General features: G+C 35.2%; 3 protein-coding genes and 1 non-coding gene across 5 annotated transcripts; 2 read left to right on the top strand and 2 right to left on the bottom strand.

Moving 5' to 3' along the window:
• The first annotated feature begins 1,747 nt into the window (after positions 1 to 1,747).
• LOC125818075 (uncharacterized) lies at positions 1,748 to 7,572 on the top strand. The gene is made up of 6 exons (XM_049497596.1): positions 1,748 to 1,891; positions 3,963 to 4,016; positions 4,103 to 4,175; positions 4,764 to 4,804; positions 7,150 to 7,209; positions 7,350 to 7,572. The coding sequence occupies exons 1-6, from the start codon at positions 1,826 to 1,828 to the stop codon at positions 7,398 to 7,400; spliced, it is 345 nt and encodes a 114-aa protein (XP_049353553.1). The 5' UTR covers positions 1,748 to 1,825; the 3' UTR covers positions 7,401 to 7,572.
• A 1,833-nt stretch (positions 7,573 to 9,405) lies between these two features.
• On the top strand, positions 9,406 to 15,712 carry LOC125818071 (probable magnesium transporter NIPA6). Of its 2 annotated transcripts, none has more exons than XM_049497591.1 (9): positions 9,406 to 9,761; positions 9,859 to 9,915; positions 10,401 to 10,491; positions 10,590 to 10,750; positions 10,835 to 10,962; positions 11,115 to 11,252; positions 14,561 to 14,653; positions 14,899 to 15,019; positions 15,103 to 15,712. In XM_049497591.1, the coding sequence occupies exons 1-9, from the start codon at positions 9,632 to 9,634 to the stop codon at positions 15,234 to 15,236; spliced, it is 1,053 nt and encodes a 350-aa protein (XP_049353548.1). In that variant the 5' UTR covers positions 9,406 to 9,631; the 3' UTR covers positions 15,237 to 15,712. The 2 variants fall into 2 exon arrangements, with proteins under 2 accessions (XP_049353548.1, XP_049353549.1); XM_049497592.1 differs by having other exon boundaries at positions 9,620 to 9,761; positions 10,366 to 10,491.
• Positions 15,713 to 15,866: 154 nt separating this feature from the next.
• On the bottom strand, positions 15,867 to 15,939 carry TRNAR-ACG (transfer RNA arginine (anticodon ACG)). The gene has a single exon. It is a non-coding gene; the product is annotated as a tRNA-Arg (tRNA).
• Positions 15,940 to 16,833: 894 nt separating this feature from the next.
• Positions 16,834 to 19,681, bottom strand: LOC125818074 (mitochondrial fission 1 protein A). The gene is made up of 5 exons (XM_049497595.1): positions 19,517 to 19,681; positions 17,973 to 18,111; positions 17,596 to 17,717; positions 17,238 to 17,301; positions 16,834 to 17,142 (listed from the first exon to the last, which is right to left on the bottom strand). Exons 1-5 carry the CDS (start codon positions 19,607 to 19,609, stop codon positions 17,048 to 17,050), a joined length of 513 nt encoding a protein of 170 aa, XP_049353552.1. The 5' UTR covers positions 19,610 to 19,681; the 3' UTR covers positions 16,834 to 17,047.
• Positions 19,682 to 20,116: the final 435 nt, after the last annotated feature.

Genomic DNA, 20,116 nt, shown 5'->3' with positions numbered 1-20,116 from the left:
ACTTCAAGTTGATCCTGCACAACAATTAAATTGCAATGCTACTGAAAATAAGTGTTTATATTTGGTGATCTTGGACAAGACAAAGAGTTGGTGTAGCAGTTTAGTGACATCATCAAGAATTTTTCTACATATAGTAACAAAAGAATTGCACAATACGATGCTTTTTAGGTAAAGAAATTTGTTGTACACCAAACATGGAAATTGTCACAGCTTTAAAACGCTGAAAATTTCAATAGTGAAGAGAATGCATCTCCAAATTGGACTATGATTGCACACAAAAAATTAGTTGATGATGGTATTGGTTTCTCGATAGGTCAAAGTAATTCTCAAAGTCAGGAAATGGGTGCGATAGAGAATCTTTAATTGTGTGTTGATTCTAACTTAATTTTACCAACGTAAAATGTGTTTGAACCATTATCGACTACTGAAAGTATTTAACTAAAGCATTGCATGGAGAAAGGTATGTTATCACTCTCTCATGCTAGTTCGACAAGTGAATTGATTAGTTTTAAGAAAAATCAAGGTGAGATAAGTGCTCCTAGGTGAGATGATTAGGTTGATGAAGAAAAACATGTTTCACCTCCTCCTTTGAATAGCAAATTAAGTTCAGAAGCTTCAATATTTGTGCCTAAAAATGTGATTGCAAAGATGTGAGTTGGGGACTTGGCCTCTGGGCTTAGTCAATGTATTGAGTTGGGAAAGAAATTATTTGAGGAGAATGAGGAAGATAATATGTTGGATATATTCTTTGATAAAGTGGCTAGAGATGACGGTCTTTCATCTGGACAACAAAGAAGTGAAAGCAATAAAAGCAAAAGGAAGACACATGGTAGGCAACCTAATTGGGATGGTAAGACATTGAAGAATTTGTTCCAAGGCATCTACCATGCGAATGGCCAAGCAGAATCATATGATAGTGCAACCAATTTCAACAAGATCCAATAAATCTAAGAGAAAGTGATAAACTATTAAGTGTTATTGGACAAATTTGAAGAAGACAAGCGGAAAATACTCCAGATTCCTTTAGACAGACAAACTATCTCTTTTAGTTCATACATATATACAAGAAAGTTCGAGATTAATAACTCAACCTTCTTCGTGACGTTTTACATTATTTAAGCATCCTCATTTGTAATATCATCATAGATTGTATCATTAACTCTATGATGATAATAGAATACTTAATTTTCTCTAGATCTTATTTTCTTCATTCTTGTTGATTAATATAGGCTTGTAATCTCATTAGGATTTGTAATGTAAGCCATAAGGTCCCCTTGCTTGTACTTATTTACGTTAAGGATTTTATTTTATTATTAATAAAACCATTAGACAGAGACGTCAAAAAAAGATTTGTTTTACTTATTTTAAAAAAGAAAATTATTTTTTAATATTTAATGATTTTTTAAACTTTCATTATCATATATGATAGGCTTAAAAGTGTAATATTTTCACACATTTAAATTTAAAATATAAATTATTATTTTTTCTAATTTTTGTTCAATCAAAAACTAAAACACATAAAATAAGATTACGTTTGGTATAAAAAAAAATATTTTATGAAAAATACTTAAAAGATTAAAGCCGAGGCGAAAATTGGAGTTGTGAATCGAGATTGAAATTAAAAGTCAAGTTATAAATCGAGGTCGAGAGTCGGGTTCGAGATGAGGTTGGATCTCAAGTCGGGTCAAAAATTGGAAAACATAAAAATAGAAGAGACAACATAAAAAGATGGAGTGTCTATAGACTCCAGACATCAGAAGGCAGCAGTAAAAAAGAAGCAAAGGGGGGTTTTAGCGCAGCAGAGAGATAGAGAGAGATCAAGAATATGGATGAACAAGAATTTCAACGCCTTCTTGAGCTCTTCCCAGCCGTTCGCTCTCCTGATTATTATGTAAACAAAGCCCTCTCCTTTTTATCTATCTTGATACACTCTTTGCTTTCTATAAAAATCCAATCTTTAGTACATTCTTGAAAATTGAAAAAATGGGTTCTGATTTACTATCTCTTTCACTTAATACCCACTTGATTAAATTCTTTTTTGGGTGTTTAGGGTGATTGTTTAGATACAAGAAGATTAAGTTTGATTCTGTCTCTTCATTATTGGTGTAAAGGAGCTATTTTTAGAATTCTTGTATGTAGAAGAAAATAGTTTAGTCCAATTGATCTTTTGTAAATCTGGATACCCAGAACTGAGTTTTGTGCTGATGTATAGTTTTTGTTTACTGTTTTATTTTTATAAAGTCCTCAAGTAGGGTGATTAAGGTTATTGTATGTTGACTTGATTTAAGTTGCTGTTGGAAAATCTTGTTGTTTTGGCTGTTCTTTAGTATTTTTTGTAGTACTGTAGGAGACATGTTGGTGATGTTGTTTTCTTGAAATTTGGGGATTAGTAAGCATTAAGGTATGAAGTAGGGTGATTAAGGTTATTATATGTTGACTTGGTTCAAGTTGCTGTTGGACAATCTTGTTGTTTTGGCTGTTCTTTAGTATTTTTTGTAGTGCTGTAGGAGACATGTTTATGATGTAGTTTTCTTGAAATTTTGAGCTTAGTAAGCATTAAGGTATGAAGTAGAATGATTAAGGTTATTATATGTTGACTTGATTCAAGTTGCTGTTGGAAATCTTGTTGTTTGGCTGTTCTTTAGTATTTTTTGTAGTTCTGTAGGAAACATGTTGGTGATGTTGTTTTCTTGAAATTTGGGGTTTAGTAAGCATTAAGGTATTGAGTAGGGTGATTAAGGTTATTATATGTCGACTTGATTCAAGTTGTCATTGGACAATCTTGTTATTTTGCCTGTTCTTTAGTAATTTTTGTAATACTGTAGGAGACATGTTTATGATGTAGTTTTCTTGAAATTTGGAGCTTAGTAAGCATTCTCAGTTTCTATATTATCATCAATTTTTCACTTGGGTTGTTCACAAGCTTACAATGATGAAGTAAAATAATTCTCTTAATTTTTGAGTTTTGCTTTTGCTAATCAAGACTTAGAACTCGCGTGCTAAAGTTGTCGTTGTTTGGTTATCCTAACTTTCTTTATGGAATCTTGGATCAAAATCATGTGCTTATATGTTAATCATAGTCGTGGAGGTACTAGAAACTCAATGGGCAATGGCCTGTTAGTTTGTGTAGCGTATGAACCCAATGGTGGAGTTCAAATGAGCTTTCAAAGCCATTATCTTAATTGTTATCATTTTCCTTTGAAGTGCGAAAGAATTAATAGGCCAACACTGTCTTTATATCCATCTATTGCTTTTATACAGTAATATAATTATCATCTCATTTAATTTATGTTACACCAATAAATAACAATTCTCCTCATTTTGATTCTTTCTGTCCTGAATGTACAGTTGAAATACTCATTAACTTTTCGGATCCCAACAAAAAAATCCACTCTATACCAGCCCTGAAGGCTTATTAGTTATTGGTCTTTTATTTTCTTTGGAAAGGAATATCTTTTCGGTGATATAATTGGGGATTTCAGCTGTTATCCCAGACAATAAGGAGGAATTCTCTTGGCTGATTTCATTGCTTGCCATCTTAATCATATGTTTTACATGCTTCTATACACTAGAATACCTTAGTCTTTTAACTAGGGTCCGAAAATGGGGAGAGTGATTGGGAATTAATTGAATTCTTGTGCCATTACCTCTTTTTTGGGATGAAAATGAGGAAGATGTGAAAGTGGTAGAATTGCCAACTCCTCAGCATGTTCAACCTATCTAGTGGGAAAATAGAAATGGTTGTGCACATATGAGACTCTACAAATATCTGTGGTGTAAAAGCAAGAATAGACAAGTATATCCACATCTCTGTCATGCTTATCCCCATCATATTGATCTCATCTAGTGCAGTCATTTAATTTCTGATGGTTCTTTTCTTCTTCAGTTTCTCAGTGCATATTATTCCATATATATAATCTTACCTCCCAACTCTCCTTTGCATTTTATTCGTCTCCCATCAGCTTGATTTGGATGCATCAAGTCAATCAACTTCCCAGTCCAAGCAGAAAGAGGAGGTAGGGCAGAAACTTTTCAACACATAATTGTCTGAAGCTTTTTTTCAGATCTTGATTATTTCTTCTTACGCCAAAATCTGTATCAGGTGAAGCAATTGCAAGATGGTCAGAGTAAGGGAGGTGCAGTAGAGTCCAATACTCGAGCAATGGGCCATGGTGGTATGTTATGACATTATCAGTTATTTTTTTTCTGGAAAATGACCAAAAACTTCTGTTTACAATGTCCTTAGAATTATTCAACCTGCACGAAAATATTGCTGTTGTTAGATCATAAATACTAAACATCCTGCTCTATTTTATTTTATTTTGAAATTGGTAACAATACAACCTATTCTATTAGTTTGTTATGGGTGCCCTCATTACTGAAGTGTATATATCTTCAGATTGATATATCATTTAATATCTGGCAATAAATCTAGGGTCTTGGTTCCAACTCCCTTATCATGCAAATCAGTCTTAAATTACTGTTTTCTTTTTCTTCTCATTACGGAATCCCCCCTAAAGTTTCAGTAGCAAATCTTCTTGTCGGAATTTAAGTTTCAAACCCTATCTAAACTTCTACATATGGAAAGTAAAATTCAATATCCATTTATTTTATTCTTATCAGAGATTGAAATTATTTATGAATGCCCATTTTGAAATGATCAATGGCAATAAAGTTTTAGGGCTATATTGAGATTGCTTCATCTGTATATCTTACACCACTTTGGAAAGATCTCAAATTACTGAATCACTTTCATGTTACAGAAGCATTTTGGGGCAAACTAAAAGCAGCTGCGGAGAAAAAGGTGATCTCCTGTTGTGATTGTTTGTTATGTAATTTTTGCATAGAGTCATCATGAACAATTTCCCAATGCTGTGTTATCAGATATTGTTCAGCCAAACCTAGTAGATTCAAATTTGCTTTGGCTTGAATACATGCCTGTATATACTGCAAAGGGCTATTAACAAGTCTTATTGTTTTGAACTTACTGGTCCTTCATATAATTGCTCGAGCAGATACTTAACACCTCTTAATTGCTCGAGCAGATACTTAACACCTCTTAATTGCTCGAGCAGATGGCATGCGGTCACTCCTTTTAGTGTTTCCTTATGTCTATACATCAACATACCCAGTGTAATACCACAAGTGGCGTCTGAGGGGGGCGGGGATTACATAGACTTATTTGTACCTCGTGAAGGTAGAGAGGCTGTTTTAGAAAGACCCTCGGCTCAAGTAAAGCATAATAGAGCAGGTTTGGAAAGGAAATACAGTAGTGAAGAAGCCATAAAAATGATAAATGAACAGTATTGACAACAAATAATATGCTAGCTGAAAGTTAAGCAAATAGCAGGTGATGATAAAATCAAAAAATAAGATAGTAGGGGAGTAATAATAATGATACTTGTTTGGGCTTGGGACTTCCATGTTGGAGGTCTCAAGTTTGAAACCCCTTGCCAGCGAAAGCAAGGGGTTTGCCTTCTGGGTCGAACTCGTCGCACTGGGCTTGCCTAGTGCGGTTACCTCTTCTATGTGGTTTGCGAGTTATTACATAGGAGCGGGGTTTTACCCTGTGCGCACCCAAAGGGTAGCGGCTGCAGATTTCCCTTGTCATAAAAAAATAATAATAATGATACTTGTAAATAAACTATACATCATATAACATGATTCTCTCACTTGGTTGATCTTAAATGATTTTACTTGGTGAAATATCGACAAAATTTGTGTTAATGGTAATTTTTCCTCATGATCAAAGAGGATTACTATAAAAACTCCTAAATCAATACCTTTAGATTAGAAGGGAAATTGAGTGGTTATTTGGTGAAGTGCTGATGCAAGTTAAAGCAACAACAGGCATGAAGTGTCAATTTGCCCATTTTCAAGGTAGCATGCGCCCCCGGAAATAGTTGAATTTGGTGGCAACATTCAGGGATTGCTCAACTAGAGGTGTTAGGAAGCAAATTAGAAATCAAAGTTCAAATGACCAACCCTGGAAATTCGTCTGACCTAGAAGACCGAAACATTATAGAGAAAACTACACCACATTAAGTGAAGAGTCATACTATGTGTAAAGAAATAGATCTTGGGCATATTCAACCCCAAAGGTTAGCCCACATGGGGAGGATTGTCCAAGAACATATAAGGAGGTCAATTACCCCTTCCAAATCCAATGTGGGATTCTTATACTCACCGACATGCCCAGACCTCGTTAATTTGAGTGTGGATAATATAGTATGGGGCCCAACTTCGGTGAACTAAAAAATGGATTGATCCTGGCTCAGATACCATGTAAAAAAATGGATCTTGGGCCTAACTCAACCCAAAATCTAACTCATGAGGGAGGATTGTCCAAGACCATATAAGGAGATTTACTTATTTAATATCCAATGTGGGGCTCTTACATTTTTGAGTCCCACATACATGGAATGAGGAGAATTTGGACTCTTTAGCAAGCTTCCTTTCTTTGAGCTTAGCTATTAGCGTTGAGTTAGGCCCAAGGTCTATTTAACATTATGCTTTGGTTAGGGGGATTAGATCAGAACAGCTATGAATGAAGCTGCTAAATGACCAAGCAAGGAGTCTCCTTTTGTTAAGTCAGTCATCTTATGAGCAAAATGGTATATGCTGGTGATTAGAGTGCTCCTTGATTAAGGTTCTCACAGAGGGGGGAGAATGACGGATATTAAAAGTGATAACAAGCATTGGATGCCTTTTTGTTTCTTTCCATATCTTGCTGAGGAAGATTATTGAAACAGGACATCTTTACAAAAATTATAACCCTAGTGAGATGTTTGAGAATGTTCTGAACAGAACTTCATTAGATGGTTTGTGTGCAATATTTAATCCTGCTATAATACTTTTTCCCTGATGGTGGAGTATGAGTTAGCTTGTGCGTACCTCGACTATTCTATCGGGTACCTGCTAGTCTCTTACCTCCTACCAGCACATGTATCGAATAACTCTATCCATCAAGCTTTGGCAAATGGAAGAAATCAATATTTTTGCGTCTGCTGTAAATTAAACCTTGATCCCCCATAGTTCCGTTCCACATCATTGACCACTAGACAACTGACAATATCTCATCCTACTATGAAAGACCAAACGTGGTCTCGTCTGTGACTAACAAAGGGTTTGGTCTGGCTTTTTACACAGATGAATCCAGCAGAAGCAGAAGAATTTTGCAAGACATTTCGACAAGTTTACAGGAAACTTGTAAGTACACTAACTCAAGCAGAAAATTTCCTGCTTTCTGCGTGTTTGGGTTTGGTAAAAGTGTGTTTCTATTTCGTGTTAAGCCCATTACCTAATAATTTGTGCTGTAACTTGACGCTGGAAAACTTTACGACTTTCAGGTGGATGAAGAACTGAGTTTGGAAGCTGCTCGGAGCTTGCTGAGCTCATGAAGATTTTTTCTCCAAACTGTTGTTACTTTTAATCTCTTGATGTTCAAAATACAGCTATTTGTGTAATATATTGATGTATTATTACATACATTGAGTTATTAACTTTTTGTTTTTTTAGTGAAATGATGTTACTATGTAAAAATCTTTTAAACTTTGTTTTGTCTAGACTAAAGAAGGGTGAATCAACAAGCACAGATATCATGCATGACATTGAAAATACTTCAGAAGTATCACTGCATAGCACAGGTTCATTGTTCATTTTGTGTTACTATATAAGTTTGGTCGCACTGTACTTATAAATAAGTTTTCCTTAAATGAATATGAGAATGAATAGGCTATTATCATCCTAAATACTACAAGGAAAGGAGTGTGGAACAAAGGGTCATTCAGCTACTGGTTGTGATGGAGTGGGAAGTATTCTTTCATCCTTAACCCCAAGAGTTTTTGCATTCGAGTTTCATTGGGTATGGAGTCGACTTTGTTAGGGAGCGTTTTACCCCCAATGTGAGACTTCTGGGCATGAATTTGAACTTAGTCGGACTTTAATGTAGATATCGGATATTGGGCGAAAAAAAGAAAGAAGGGTCATTCAGCTCTTCAGTGTGGCAAATGGCAATGTCAGTGTCATAAAATGTTGATGTATCAGCATCTTCAAGTGGAGCCTTCCACGATTGGAATGTTAGAATTTTAATATACACACTGACATAAGCCTCCAATCAATCATAGAAATCCCTAGATTGGAAAGAATTTACACGGTCTGTTTCAATTTATTTGTCTTACGTATTTTTATTTTTAGTTTGTTTGTTAAAAAAATCTTTTTCTTTTTTTGGCATCTCTTTAATTTCATTTTTTTCAGTGACATGTTAAAACTATAATACTAAAGGACATTTTGATACATCAACTGATTAACATATCTTTAATTTAAAATTACAAAATTCATTTTTCTTTTATTATTTTCTTTAACTTTTGTATCAAGTTAAAACATATCAAATAAATTGAAGTGATGGAAAAATGAGAGTACTAATTAAGAAAAACAAAAGAAATATTCTTATTGTCCTAGCTTGACTTTGATGGTGAATCTGACCAATTTTAGACAGACAGAATTTGGAAGACTTGTTAAATTGGATACATATACTGTCAAATGATAAAATACTTAATCTCATTGATATTTATACTTTATAAATATGACTTATCAAAGCTAAATGTTTTGATTATATATATTTAGCTAAGTGATGACTATGTATATTCTAAAAATAAATATTAGATATTTATTGATTTAATAAAAATATTTGATGCTAATAAAATTTTACCTTATAAAATAGATACACATTTAGAATATTTTGATAGTCAAATTCCATAGTACAAATAGATAATTTAGGATATGTTTTTCAATCAAAGGTATAATACGATTATATGAGATTTGATTGAGCTTTTAAGCTAGTCAACACTCAAACTAACTTACTATAACAAAAATTAGTCAAACATGGTTAGCAAAAAGATTTTTACTTTGATCATTTTTTTTTAAAACATATTTCTATCTAAATATTAACTGTTTATCAACTACTAACAATCTACTAACACAAATAAGCTCTAAGTTTTCTACTAATATTATCTCTATCGAGAGTTGAAAAAGAACGGTATCTAAAAGATGTAATGTAGACCAGAAGAAAGGAATAAAAAAATAATGACGTGGCCGAATTATAATTGGTCACGTGTAAAAAATGATTTTACAAAACCACCGTTTAAAAAATAATGGCATGAATGAGCCTTTTCTTAAACGGTAATGGCATAGATGAGCCAAACTTTTAACGAATGACATAAATGAGTCTTTTCTGAAAGTTCGATGACATATTTGAGCCTTTTCCCTTTTTCTTTTTTTTTTAGTATAAAATCTTTTCTTATTGAACGTAAAATCACATGTGATGAAATGCACAAGAATCAAGAATCAAGTATGAATATACACCTTGGATGATTATTGATCTAAGGCTAGTTTTCATTCAAGTGTCGGACATCGTTAGGACCCATTTGTGAATAATGAGCTGGATCTGACAATTTGCAGCACATATAATATGCCAAATCAAGAACAACAAGTGTTATAAATAAAAAAAAACAAATTTTAAATATTCTTTTTTTGTGATTTGAGTTGAGATTTGATGACCCAATAAGGAAAAACTGATTATTTTCATATTTCCATGAAGAAAAGAAGAAGAAAGATACAGTAACTTTTAGTCATGGTTTTCTCTAAAGATAATATGACAGGTATTATTTTGGCTCTGCTTTCAAGTGTGTTCATAGGGACAAGTTTTATTATTAAGAAGAAAGGCCTTAGAAGAGCTGCTGTAGTCTCTGGTGTTAGAGCTGGTATGTGGGGTTCTTTAAAGTTTTCATCTTTTCATGTTCTTGTTACTTGTTCTGTTGTATGAATCTGATTTTGAGTTTTCTTGGGTTTGTTTTGTAGGTGTTGGTGGGTATTCATATCTTTTGGAGCCCCTCTGGTGGATTGGAATGATCACAAGTAAGTTTTTCCCTCTTTTTTGGAGCCCCTGTGGGTCTATCGGAAACAACCTCTTTACTTCTCAAGGTAGGGGTAAGGTCTGCGTACGTACACAGTTCCCTCCCCAGACCCCACTTGTGGGATTGCGCTGGGCATGTTGTTTCTGTTCTCTGCAGTCCTATATCCTTAATTACAGCATTTGTTTGTGTATTTCAATGTTTGATAAAGTGTTGCTGCTTGAAAGGACTGGTAGAAGTGTATATATGAATATAATTTGTTGATAGTTTGGTATGGGAAGTTAAGTTTAATGATTGATTAGTGTGTTTCTTTTTTCAATTTTGGAGTTTTCTGTTAATCAACTTCTCTACCCTTTTGGTGCTACTGATTTGTTTCATGAATTTCTCCAAATAGAAGTAAGGTGTGGCCTAGGTCTAGTGTTTTCTTTCTTGATCATTGGCTGACTGTCCATAGAATTTTCTTGTCTTTTTTTCTTTTGCTTTTCATAGTGATAGTCGGAGAGATTGCAAATTTTGTGGCATATGCTTTTGCTCCGGCGGTTCTTGTCACCCCTCTTGGTGCATTGAGTATAATTGTCAGGTGTGTAATCTTGGTAATAGTGTATATCATTGTTTATGATAAGAGTTGAGATTTGCTTCTGCTTGCATAACCAGTTTTATGGCCAAAAACTCTTGTAGTGCTGTATTGGCTCAGATTATTTTGAAGGAAAAGTTGCATCCACTTGGAGTTTTGGGATGTGTGCTGTGCATTATTGGTTCTGTTGTTATAGTTGTCCATGCACCACAGGAGCATCCTATCTCTTCTGTCAAAGAAATTTGGTATATGGCAACTCAGAAAGGTGAGATGTTTCCTTCATGACCAAATCGTCTAGTTCCTTTGGGACCATCTACACTTTTTAACTTCATTTCCTTTCCTACTCCAGCATTTTTGCTCTACATGGGATCGGTGATTGTCTTGGTTTTCATTCTTGTCTTCTACTTTGCTCCTCAATGTGGACACTCAAATGTTCTTGTTTTCACTGGAATCTGCTCATTGATGGGTTCTCTCTCGGTAAAACTTTGAATCGAATTTGCTTGCCTTGTGGTCTATCATTTAAATGCTTAACTTCCAAAATCTTATGTTTGTTAGTCAATAACCAAAAACTTTGTAACTGTTTGCATAGATGCATTAGAATTTATGTCCCTCTTATGTTTATTGTGCAGGTTATGAGTGTTAAAGCCCTTGGTACTTCACTGAAGTTAACTGTTGAGGGAAAGAACCAGCTGATCTATCCGGAAACCTGGGCTTTTATGTTTATTGTGGCAGTTTGTGTCGTTACACAAATGAACTATCTCAATAAGGCGAGTAGCTGCTATTCTAACTGTTTTTGTAATGGAACACATTTTGTCTACAAACTTACTCTTTAAATTGAACTGTTAATTCTTCCTTCAAGATTCTAAATTGGCCCTAAAAAAATTCCAATAATTGGTGGTTGAATGGAGCTGTCCAGCGAAAGTGGAAGCCAAGAAAGTTGCTTATATGGAGTTAGTGTAGAGCAAAGACGAGGAAAGAGGAAAGGAGAGATAAAAGGTAATGAAGAAGGAAGCGAAGTTAGCGATTACAACAGCTAAAATGACAGATTTTGAATGCTTGTATAAAGAACTATTGGATAATGGCTGGGATAAGAAGTTGTATCGGCTTGTCAAGGCAAGAGAGAGAAGAACTTGAGATCTGGACCAAGTGAAGTGCATTAAAGATGAAGAAGACAGTATTGGTGGAAGATGCACACAATAGACAGAAATGACAGGCATACTTCCATAAACTTTTGAACGAAGAGGTGGACATGAATATTATGCTGGGTGATTTAGAATACTCTGAGAGGGTTATTCGTAAGATGAGTAGACAGAGGGTGACCAGACCAGGCGAGATTCTGGTGAAATTTTGGAATCGCAATGTCAAAACAAGAATGGAGTGACTAACTGGGTTGTTTAACGTTATTTTTAGGACGTAAAAAATGCTTGGAGAATGGAGGTCGAGTACAATGATCCCATTGTACAAGAATAAGGGTGATATTTAGAATTGCAACAATTGTAGAGGTATCAAGCTATTAGTTATACTATGAAAGTTTGGGAGAGGGTGGATATGCGGGTGAGGAAGGGTGTGCTCATTACCGAGAACCAATTTGGATTCATGTCGGAGCATTCAACCACATAAGTCATTCATCTCATAAGGAGATCGGTTGATCAGAGAGGAAGAGGGACTTACATATGGTGTTTATTGACCTAGAAAGAGCATATGACAAAGTCCTTAGGGGGGGGGGGGGGGGGGTTCTATGGAGATGTTTGGAGGTTAGAGGTGTTCCCCTAGCTTATATTAGGGCGATTTAAAATCGACTTGTACGGTGGAGCTAACACTCGGGTGAGGACACAGGGAGGAGACTGGGAGCACTTCCAAGTCGTGATAGGGTTGCACCAAGAATCATCTCTTAGCCCATTTTTATTATCCTTGGTGATGGATGAACTGATGTAACATATCCAAACAGAGATGCCATAGTGTATGTTATTTGTAAAGGACATAATTTGACCGAACATAGGTAGAGTTAATGATAGGCTGGGGGTTTGGTGACAAACTCTAGAGTCTAAAGAATTCATGTTGAGTAGAACTACAGCATAGTACTTGGACTCTTGGAGTGCAAGTTCAATAACGTAATTCACGAGGCAGATGTGAAAGTAAGGACTGATACACAAGTCATCTCCAAGAGAAGAAGTTTCAAGTATCTTAGGTCTATATTCAAGTATGGGGAGATTGACGATGATGTTACACATCGCATTGGAGCAGGGTGGGTGAAATTGGGCTTGCATCCAGTGTCTTGTGTGATAAGAATGTGTCACCAAGACTTGAAGGTAGTTTTATAAATTGGTTTGTACTGATCAAGAATCACACGTTCTTGTAGAAGAAAATAATGAAATTGAGGATGTTGAGAGGAATGTGTAGCCATACTAGGCGAGATAGGATTAGGAATGAAGATATACGGGACAAGGTGGAGTGGCCTCTGTGGTGGACAAGATGAGGGAAGTAAGACTGAGATGGTTCGAATTGTGAAGAGGAGATGCACAGATGTCCCAGTGAAGAGGTGCGAGAAGTTGGCTAGAGTGGGGGAAACACTCTATACAAGAAGTATATCAAAAGTTGTTTACCTACAGGAAAATGTGATTCTCTACCAAAAAAAACGTTCAGCTATACTAACAGGAACCTCATGGGTATCCCAAAAGTAAATAAAAAAACAGAAGGCACGCTGCTCTAATCTGTACAAAGTTGTATTCTGCGCTGTCAAAAGCTCTCGTTTATTGTGTTGTTATTTATCGGTAGACTATTTACTGGATCAGAGAAGTACAAGGAAGTGAGGAACTCTAATTTCCTATCTAGCAAGTCATGAGAGATGGGCTTTCTCAAGAAGTTTGTGCTTTCCAATTATTGCTAATGATGAATAGAAACAAATATTATTATTATTTACCAGAAAAGATCATGTGTTTGAGCTTTTTCTTCTTCCTTACTTACAGATACCATCATTGAACATAGAACTTCCCTCAAACAATGCCAAAACCATTTCATGCAACTGAATTCTTTTAATGTAAGGTGCAATTGATGAGTTGATTTTTATCAAAATGGAACCATTTGTCGTGATAGTAATTTATATGTCTCTGTTGATAATCCTAATTCTATCCTTGTAGTTGTAGTATACTGAATGATATCGACAAAGTACATTAATAATGAAGAAGTGACAGAAGAATTGCATGAAGGTTGACGAATCGATGCCATATATCTCTTGAGGAAACAGATTCAAGATGAAGACTCTAAAATGCCTAGTTTTGTTCTGCATACATTGCAGCAGTTTAAAACTTTAAGATGAGTTACTTAATTGCTTGGGGGGTAGTCCATGTTTGTGGAAGTATCAAGAGTCTTTAGTTTCTTAATAGCTTTAGCTTTAAAGAATGTCTTTGATTTCTTAATAGATTTAGCTTTAAAGTGTATCTGAAATGTTAATTTCAAAATTATATTGCTGACTGGAATATTTTAAATTTCCTATATATGTCTTAGATTGTGGATAACATTGGTAATCTAATAATTTTTGCAAGTTTTTAGCAGGTCAGATTAGATATTTTTCTTTTTCCTTCTTTTGACTGACTGATTGAAGAGTTTCAAATTTAGCTTCTAGATGCTATTGATTTTATGAACGCTTTTTCTTATTACAGAAGTCATATTATATGTTTTCTTTCTTTGTTAATCTTGAGAAGCTGCTTCACCTTTCATACATACTCTAATTCTTGTTCATCGATTTCTTCAGTGTCCTTCTATTTTGTAGTGTGTAGTGCAGCTTGATCTTGTTGAGTTCCAAGAAGACTTTGTGCTTGTTTGGGTAGTTTATGCAGCCTTTTTCTTGAAAATGTAGTAGTTATTCTTGAATTTCTTTCCTTTGGGGTATCAATCTTAAATGGTGTGATAGCATCGTCCTTTATTAATCCTGATTCCTGGTTTCTAGTAATGTGATGTATAGAGCAGACTATTTTACCTTTACCTTCGTCGAGCAACGTTTAGCTGATATCATGAAAAAGCTGACCAATCATCTCTCTGCTTTAACACCTTTTATTTTTTGCTTTCCATGTTTCAGGCCCTTGATACCTTCAATACTGCTGTTGTCTCTCCTATATACTATGTTATGTTCACAACACTAACAATCGTTGCCAGTGTCATCATGTTTAAGGTGTAGTATCTACCTTTTTCCTTCACTTTTGAGCTTGTTTCTAGAGAATGATGAATACATTAGAGTTCGTCCGCTCCTTGGGAATTTATCCCAAACTTTACGCCTTAGAATGCCATGTACATTTACACAATTGCATGACTTGGAAATACCAACAATAACTACATCATATGGAACAGGAAAACCATGATTATTTGTCCAAAACTTTGAAGCCATGCTTATCGATCTATTTATACTACATTATGTAGGACTGGGATGGCCAGAACATTGGGAGCATTACATCAGAAATATGCGGTTTCATCGTTGTGCTCTCTGGAACCATCTTGTTGCATGTTACCAAAGATGTGGAAAGAAGTTCATCTTTCAGAGGTGCACTTTTCATCATCCCAATGTTTATAAAAACCTGATGTTCTTTTCTCTCCATCCATAAAATTACTACCAAAAAATTGCAGGTAATTACACACCTACATCCCCTTCGTTATCAACACGACTATGTAATTCAAACGGGGAATCACATAAGCATGAAGAAGAAGATGAATCGTATTCTGAGGAAGCCGATTCTAGAAGACAGGATCTCCAGGTTTAACATGATTGCTTTAGAGAAGACCAAGACTCTTTTCTTATTATGTTCCACAAGGAACCATGATTCGCGGTTAGAAATGTGAAGCAGACAACCAATAATCCATCTGAAACCTTCAAAGCTGCTGCAAGCCTGCAACGCCTCAGTTTCGTTTTCTATTGCATCAGATTTTTAGCAGCAAGGTAAGGACTCTACAGGATGTTAAAGAAAGAGTTGGTGGGAGATCATCAAAAGTTGTTGCGGACTGAAGCTATACTGTTGTTATAGTTATAGGAGTTCCAAATATTGGTTCATTGTACATCATTAAGATCTATAGAAGCAGAGTTAAATGATGAGAGCTTAAGTAGGAGTTCTCTGTGATTAGAAGTGATATAATTCATTTTAGTTTTCTTCTTTTCTCTGTCCCTGTTGTATAGCTATTTTTGATGTATTGGGTAGAATCTTTGTTTATGTTTCATTCTTTAGTGAACTTGAGATCACAAAGATGTTTGATTGATTTCCAATAACACCACATTTTTTTTAAATTTTATCTCAGGTGTTTTTTCACTCACTTCCCCACTCCAGTGTAATTTACATGAGAATTCTTTACATTGTCCATGTATATTCACAAAGAAAATTAATTTTAAAAAAATAAAACGACTCTGCTGGGGATCGAACCCAGAATCTCTGGTTTCGTAGACCAGCGCCTTATCCATTGGGCCACAGAGTCTTATATGTTAGGTACTTTCATTGAATAGTAATTACTCTAATCAAATTACGAACCTTTCAATTTTTTTCACCCTAATGGATGTAATTTGTTCTCTGTCATTTTTAGTAAATCATAAAAACACTTGATTTATATTTGGATAGAATAGCAACCACCATAAACAACAACAATAAACATTTTCATCTTTTTTTTCCCTTCTCGACTTGTGTATCTCTATCTCTATCTAAATAACAATTATCTTTCAACAAACCTCTAAAAGTAGCATAATGTATGGTGTAAAGAATTTTTGCTAAGTTAATTGATTAAGTTATTAAGGTAAAAACAGAAGAAAATCGCCGAACGCATGTGAAATAGACTTATGAAGGATTGGTGCTTCTGGATGAAAATAGAGGCGGACTGTTATAGAAAGAGAACGTATAGAGTTGATCTTTGATTTGAAGGAAGCTTATCATTGCATAAAAGCCAAGATATCTAATACTTACTACACATTGTTTCGATAACAGATTAAGAAAAATCATAGTCTTGGTATAAATTCTAGTTCTAGTATATATGTCATGTTGAACTTGTAATTGCCTTATAAATAATCGCACACGTTCTAGCCCTTGCTATTCACGCATGATTAACGAGTAGACAATATGTGTAATTTTTTGCCTACAATCTTTACAATTAACTCTTATCAACTTGGAACCCATGGTGTCTACATTTTGAGTTGGCAATTGTATGCAGATGGCATGTCCAAGTCAGTTATGATTTATGAACAAAGTTAAAGAGTTTGGTGAAACCTTGACGACTTCAAAACACAAACAAGCCAGTATATCATACGGGTAAAGGAACCAACTTATTGAAAAGAAACAACTACATGGATCCTCCTTTCTGCTACGATTAACAACAACATCAACAAGTCACTTTTTTTTTATCACATAGAAACTAGACAATCAAGTCAAGCAAAGCCAGCCTACATCCTTTTGCTTCAGTTGCAGTATGTCAGTGTTTCAACAAAGAAAGACAAGTATCAAAACTAAGTACTGGCGAATTACAGTTGATAGCCTCAGATGTATACACGGACCAGAGGACGAAGTATCATATGCATGTTACTGATTTTACTGATGGATCATTTCTTGCGGGACAAAGCTGCTACAAGTCCACCAGCCAGGAGTCCAACAGCAGTAACGGCAGTAGCAGCAATGCCAATGCCAATTACTCCATCTGCTTGGACAATGAACATATATAGTTCATAACTTCATTCTTTGACTGGAAATGGAATCTGATAAATAACTGAAGATAAAGATTCGGCTTAATACCTTTAGTAATTTTATCTTCAATAGTTTTCCTGAGGGTCAAGGCCTGTCTCCACTCCGGTTCAATCTATAGATTCAAACAGCTACTAGTTAAGGCAGAATGATTAAGAACAGACTTGGAAAGAACTTGAAAAGTACTCAGCCAAGTCAATGAAATAGCAAAACTTCAGAATTGCATGACACAACGAAGTTTGAGTATGCAATTTTTGGATTTCATAAATCAAGCTGCAGAAAGATAAATTGTCCAAGATAAAGTAGGGGAACAAACTTCATAGCACAGAGATAAATATCTCAGATTTTAATGGCAAAGTGAAGAGGTGAATAAAATATACTAGCAAAGATTGAATAACAAATATCAAACCTCCAAACAGCGCTCAACAAGCTGCCTGCTTCTTGCATAGTCCCCACTTCTGTAGTAGCCAACCGCCAGAAGATAAATCTTTTCCCTCATTTGCAGGGGACTGTTACTGCCACCCAGAGAAGCTGCAAATGACAAAATAAGTTGGAGCTCTTGCTAAGGAAGGAAACTAGCATAAGAAGAGTGAAAACAGTAAATTGCAAAGCAAAAGGCAAAGGGAGAGGAGTCAAAAGGTAAAATCCATAAGAGCTAGGGAAAGGACAAACATATAAGTGAAAGTGTTTACCAAAGCTTTCGTGAAACTCAACAATCCCCAAGCACAGGGTATGGAAAAGGATGAATGGATTCCAAAAAAAAAAAAAGGATTCCAATGATCTCACCTTCAAGCATTGCTATTCCACGTTGTACATCTTCTGGACGTCTTGAGTGAACAAGAGCCCATGATAGACGCATGATGCATTCATTTTTCAGTTCATCAGAGGAACCTTTTCCCGCCTCAGCAACTTCACGTTCACAACCCTGTACATAGATTGCCCTTGTGAACGACTCAGATACCACATGGATCCGCAAATCTATTACAAATTACACATTATTCTCTTGAACAACAGCAGACTCTTTCAGCAAGATATTCAGAGAGAGCTTTACAAACGTCTCAAGGAAACGTTAACCAAAACCAAACAACTTTGACACCAATTCTGCTATCCTTCAACCATCACTCTCCTTTTTGTCTGTGTCGTAATTATCAACACCATGACCCCCTATAGATGGATGGCACAGCCAGAACGACTTTTGCTTTGAACAAAGAAAGATGATTCAAGAAATCACCCACTGATGCAACAGGGAGACAAGTGAACAGACACCTCTACAACAACAACAACAACGTGTAATCTCACAAGTGGGGTCTAGGGAGGGTAGAATGTACGCATCTAAGCTTTTTATTTCCATTGTCGTAAGTGGAATGGTTTGTGGGCAAAATGGACTTCAGATATGTTTTAAATGCCTCTTGTTCATGTTCAGAAATCACGTGATAGATACGTCTGAACTCTAAACAGTTGTTAAAATTGGAACAGTCCTCCAACAAAGTAAAGCAACACTGATAAACCTTCTACAAATAGTTTACAGTAAAGTTGGGGCCACTACTCACTTTAGCCCTAATTCCTAGAAGTTTTCCGTCTCTCAGGTGGTTGTGTTTCTAACATTAATCTCTTTCTTGATTAAAGCAGTTGATTTCTGTTACTTATAGGATTGAGATCACAGGTAATGCAAGTCAAAAGCCAAAAACATATATACCTTTCTTGATTAAAGTTTGTTTTCCATCCAATATGCAAGACCTTGAAAACCATCTACTGAAAGTAAAAACACGAAGAAAAAAAAAAACAGAAAGCAAAAAAAGAAAAGAAAGGGAAATCACTTGCTATGGCCAACTAATTTACAATTACGGTATAAAAATTCTGCAGATTATTCATGTATATAAATCAAATCCATTGAAAATATATTCATATTGCTCAAGAAACAACAAAAGAGCAAAGTTAATTTTGAGCTCTTATTTTGGATTAATTTGAAAATGCTTCTTCCAAAATCTCCTCCTTATCCAAATTTCTACATCCAAACCAGCCCTAACCATTTTTACCCCCAAACCAAGCCAGCCAGCTATGGTAATCCTTCAGCATGCACTGAAACGAGTTTATTCCATAATTTGCCACATAACCCTTCTGGATTAGCTCTTTTTTTTCGCTCTCAACTTCAAAGCAAAGATAAACACCAACTATACAAAATTACAAACAAACATACAGAGATATAAAATGAAATAGAAAATTCACTGAAAACCCCACACAAGCAGTTCTTCGTCTATATCCAATCAGCTACAGTTGCCGAAATCAAATTGCAAAAAAATTAAAAAAAAATTGCTAACTAGTGTACTTACAGTGACGATATCGGAATCGCACCAAGGAATCTGATCTCCTCCGGTGAAAAAATTTCCGACCGAGTCGAAGAAATTTCCGATCTTAGCATCCATTGATTTCTCTGTAGAGTGTACGTTGTGCTGCTGGTATTGTACGCAACAAGAGGTGCTATGTGGGGGGTTAAGAACGAAATCATATATATATATATATATATATATATATATATATATATATAAAAAGAGAATCTTAGGCCCGCCTACGTGGCGACATCACAAACCAGGATTCCTTTTTAATTTATTTATTTCTAAAATTAGTTTTTCCTTTCATGAAAAGTTGTGACTTTTATAAAAAACGTGTAACTTTTATGAAAAGTTGCAACATTTACGAAGAGTTGCGACTTTTATGAAGAATTGCAACTTTTATGAAGAGTTACAACTTATGAAAAATTGTGACTTTTATGAAAAATTGTGACTTTTCCAAAGAGTTGTGACCTCTCCGATAAGACGCAATAAGCATTTATTCACACCACCCTTTGTTGTCTATAAATAAGGAATTTCCTCTCATTTTAAAACAACGAAAATTCTGAACTTCTTCTTCTTCTGCACAACTAAATATTCGTG

The sequence above is a fragment of the Solanum verrucosum genome, unplaced genomic scaffold, assembly GCF_900185275.1.
Source record: "Solanum verrucosum unplaced genomic scaffold, falcon-dt-bn FXZP01000253.1, whole genome shotgun sequence".
Classification (NCBI taxonomy): Eukaryota; Viridiplantae; Streptophyta; class Magnoliopsida; order Solanales; family Solanaceae; genus Solanum; species Solanum verrucosum.
Note: the sequence above shows the minus strand (reverse complement) of the source record. Positions and strands in the feature narration are given on the sequence as shown.

What these genes read in the sequence shown, in the direction of transcription:
- LOC125818075 (XM_049497596.1), top strand. Translation starts at nt 1,826, where the DNA reads ATGGATGAACAAGAATTTCAACGCCTTCTTGAGCTCTTCCCAGCCGTT. An exon ending in AGTCCAAGCAGAAAGAGGAG is followed by an intron (nt 4,017 to 4,102) that starts GTAGGGCAGAAA and finishes AATCTGTATCAG; the next exon opens with GTGAAGCAATTGCAAGATGG. An exon ending in TCGAGCAATGGGCCATGGTG is followed by an intron (nt 4,176 to 4,763) that starts GTATGTTATGAC and finishes TTCATGTTACAG; the next exon opens with AAGCATTTTGGGGCAAACTA.
- LOC125818074 (XM_049497595.1), bottom strand. Translation starts at nt 19,609, where the DNA reads ATGGATGCTAAGATCGGAAATTTCTTCGACTCGGTCGGAAATTTTTTC. An exon ending in GCGATTCCGATATCGTCACT is followed by an intron (nt 18,112 to 19,516) that starts GTAAGTACACTA and finishes ATCTATGTACAG; the next exon opens with GGTTGTGAACGTGAAGTTGC. An exon ending in TTGTTGAGCGCTGTTTGGAG is followed by an intron (nt 17,302 to 17,595) that starts GTTTGATATTTG and finishes TTGAATCTATAG; the next exon opens with ATTGAACCGGAGTGGAGACA.
- LOC125818071 (XM_049497591.1), top strand. Translation starts at nt 9,632, where the DNA reads ATGGTTTTCTCTAAAGATAATATGACAGGTATTATTTTGGCTCTGCTT. An exon ending in GTGGATTGGAATGATCACAA is followed by an intron (nt 9,916 to 10,400) that starts GTAAGTTTTTCC and finishes TGCTTTTCATAG; the next exon opens with TGATAGTCGGAGAGATTGCA. An exon ending in AAGAAGTTCATCTTTCAGAG is followed by an intron (nt 15,020 to 15,102) that starts GTGCACTTTTCA and finishes AAAAAATTGCAG; the next exon opens with GTAATTACACACCTACATCC.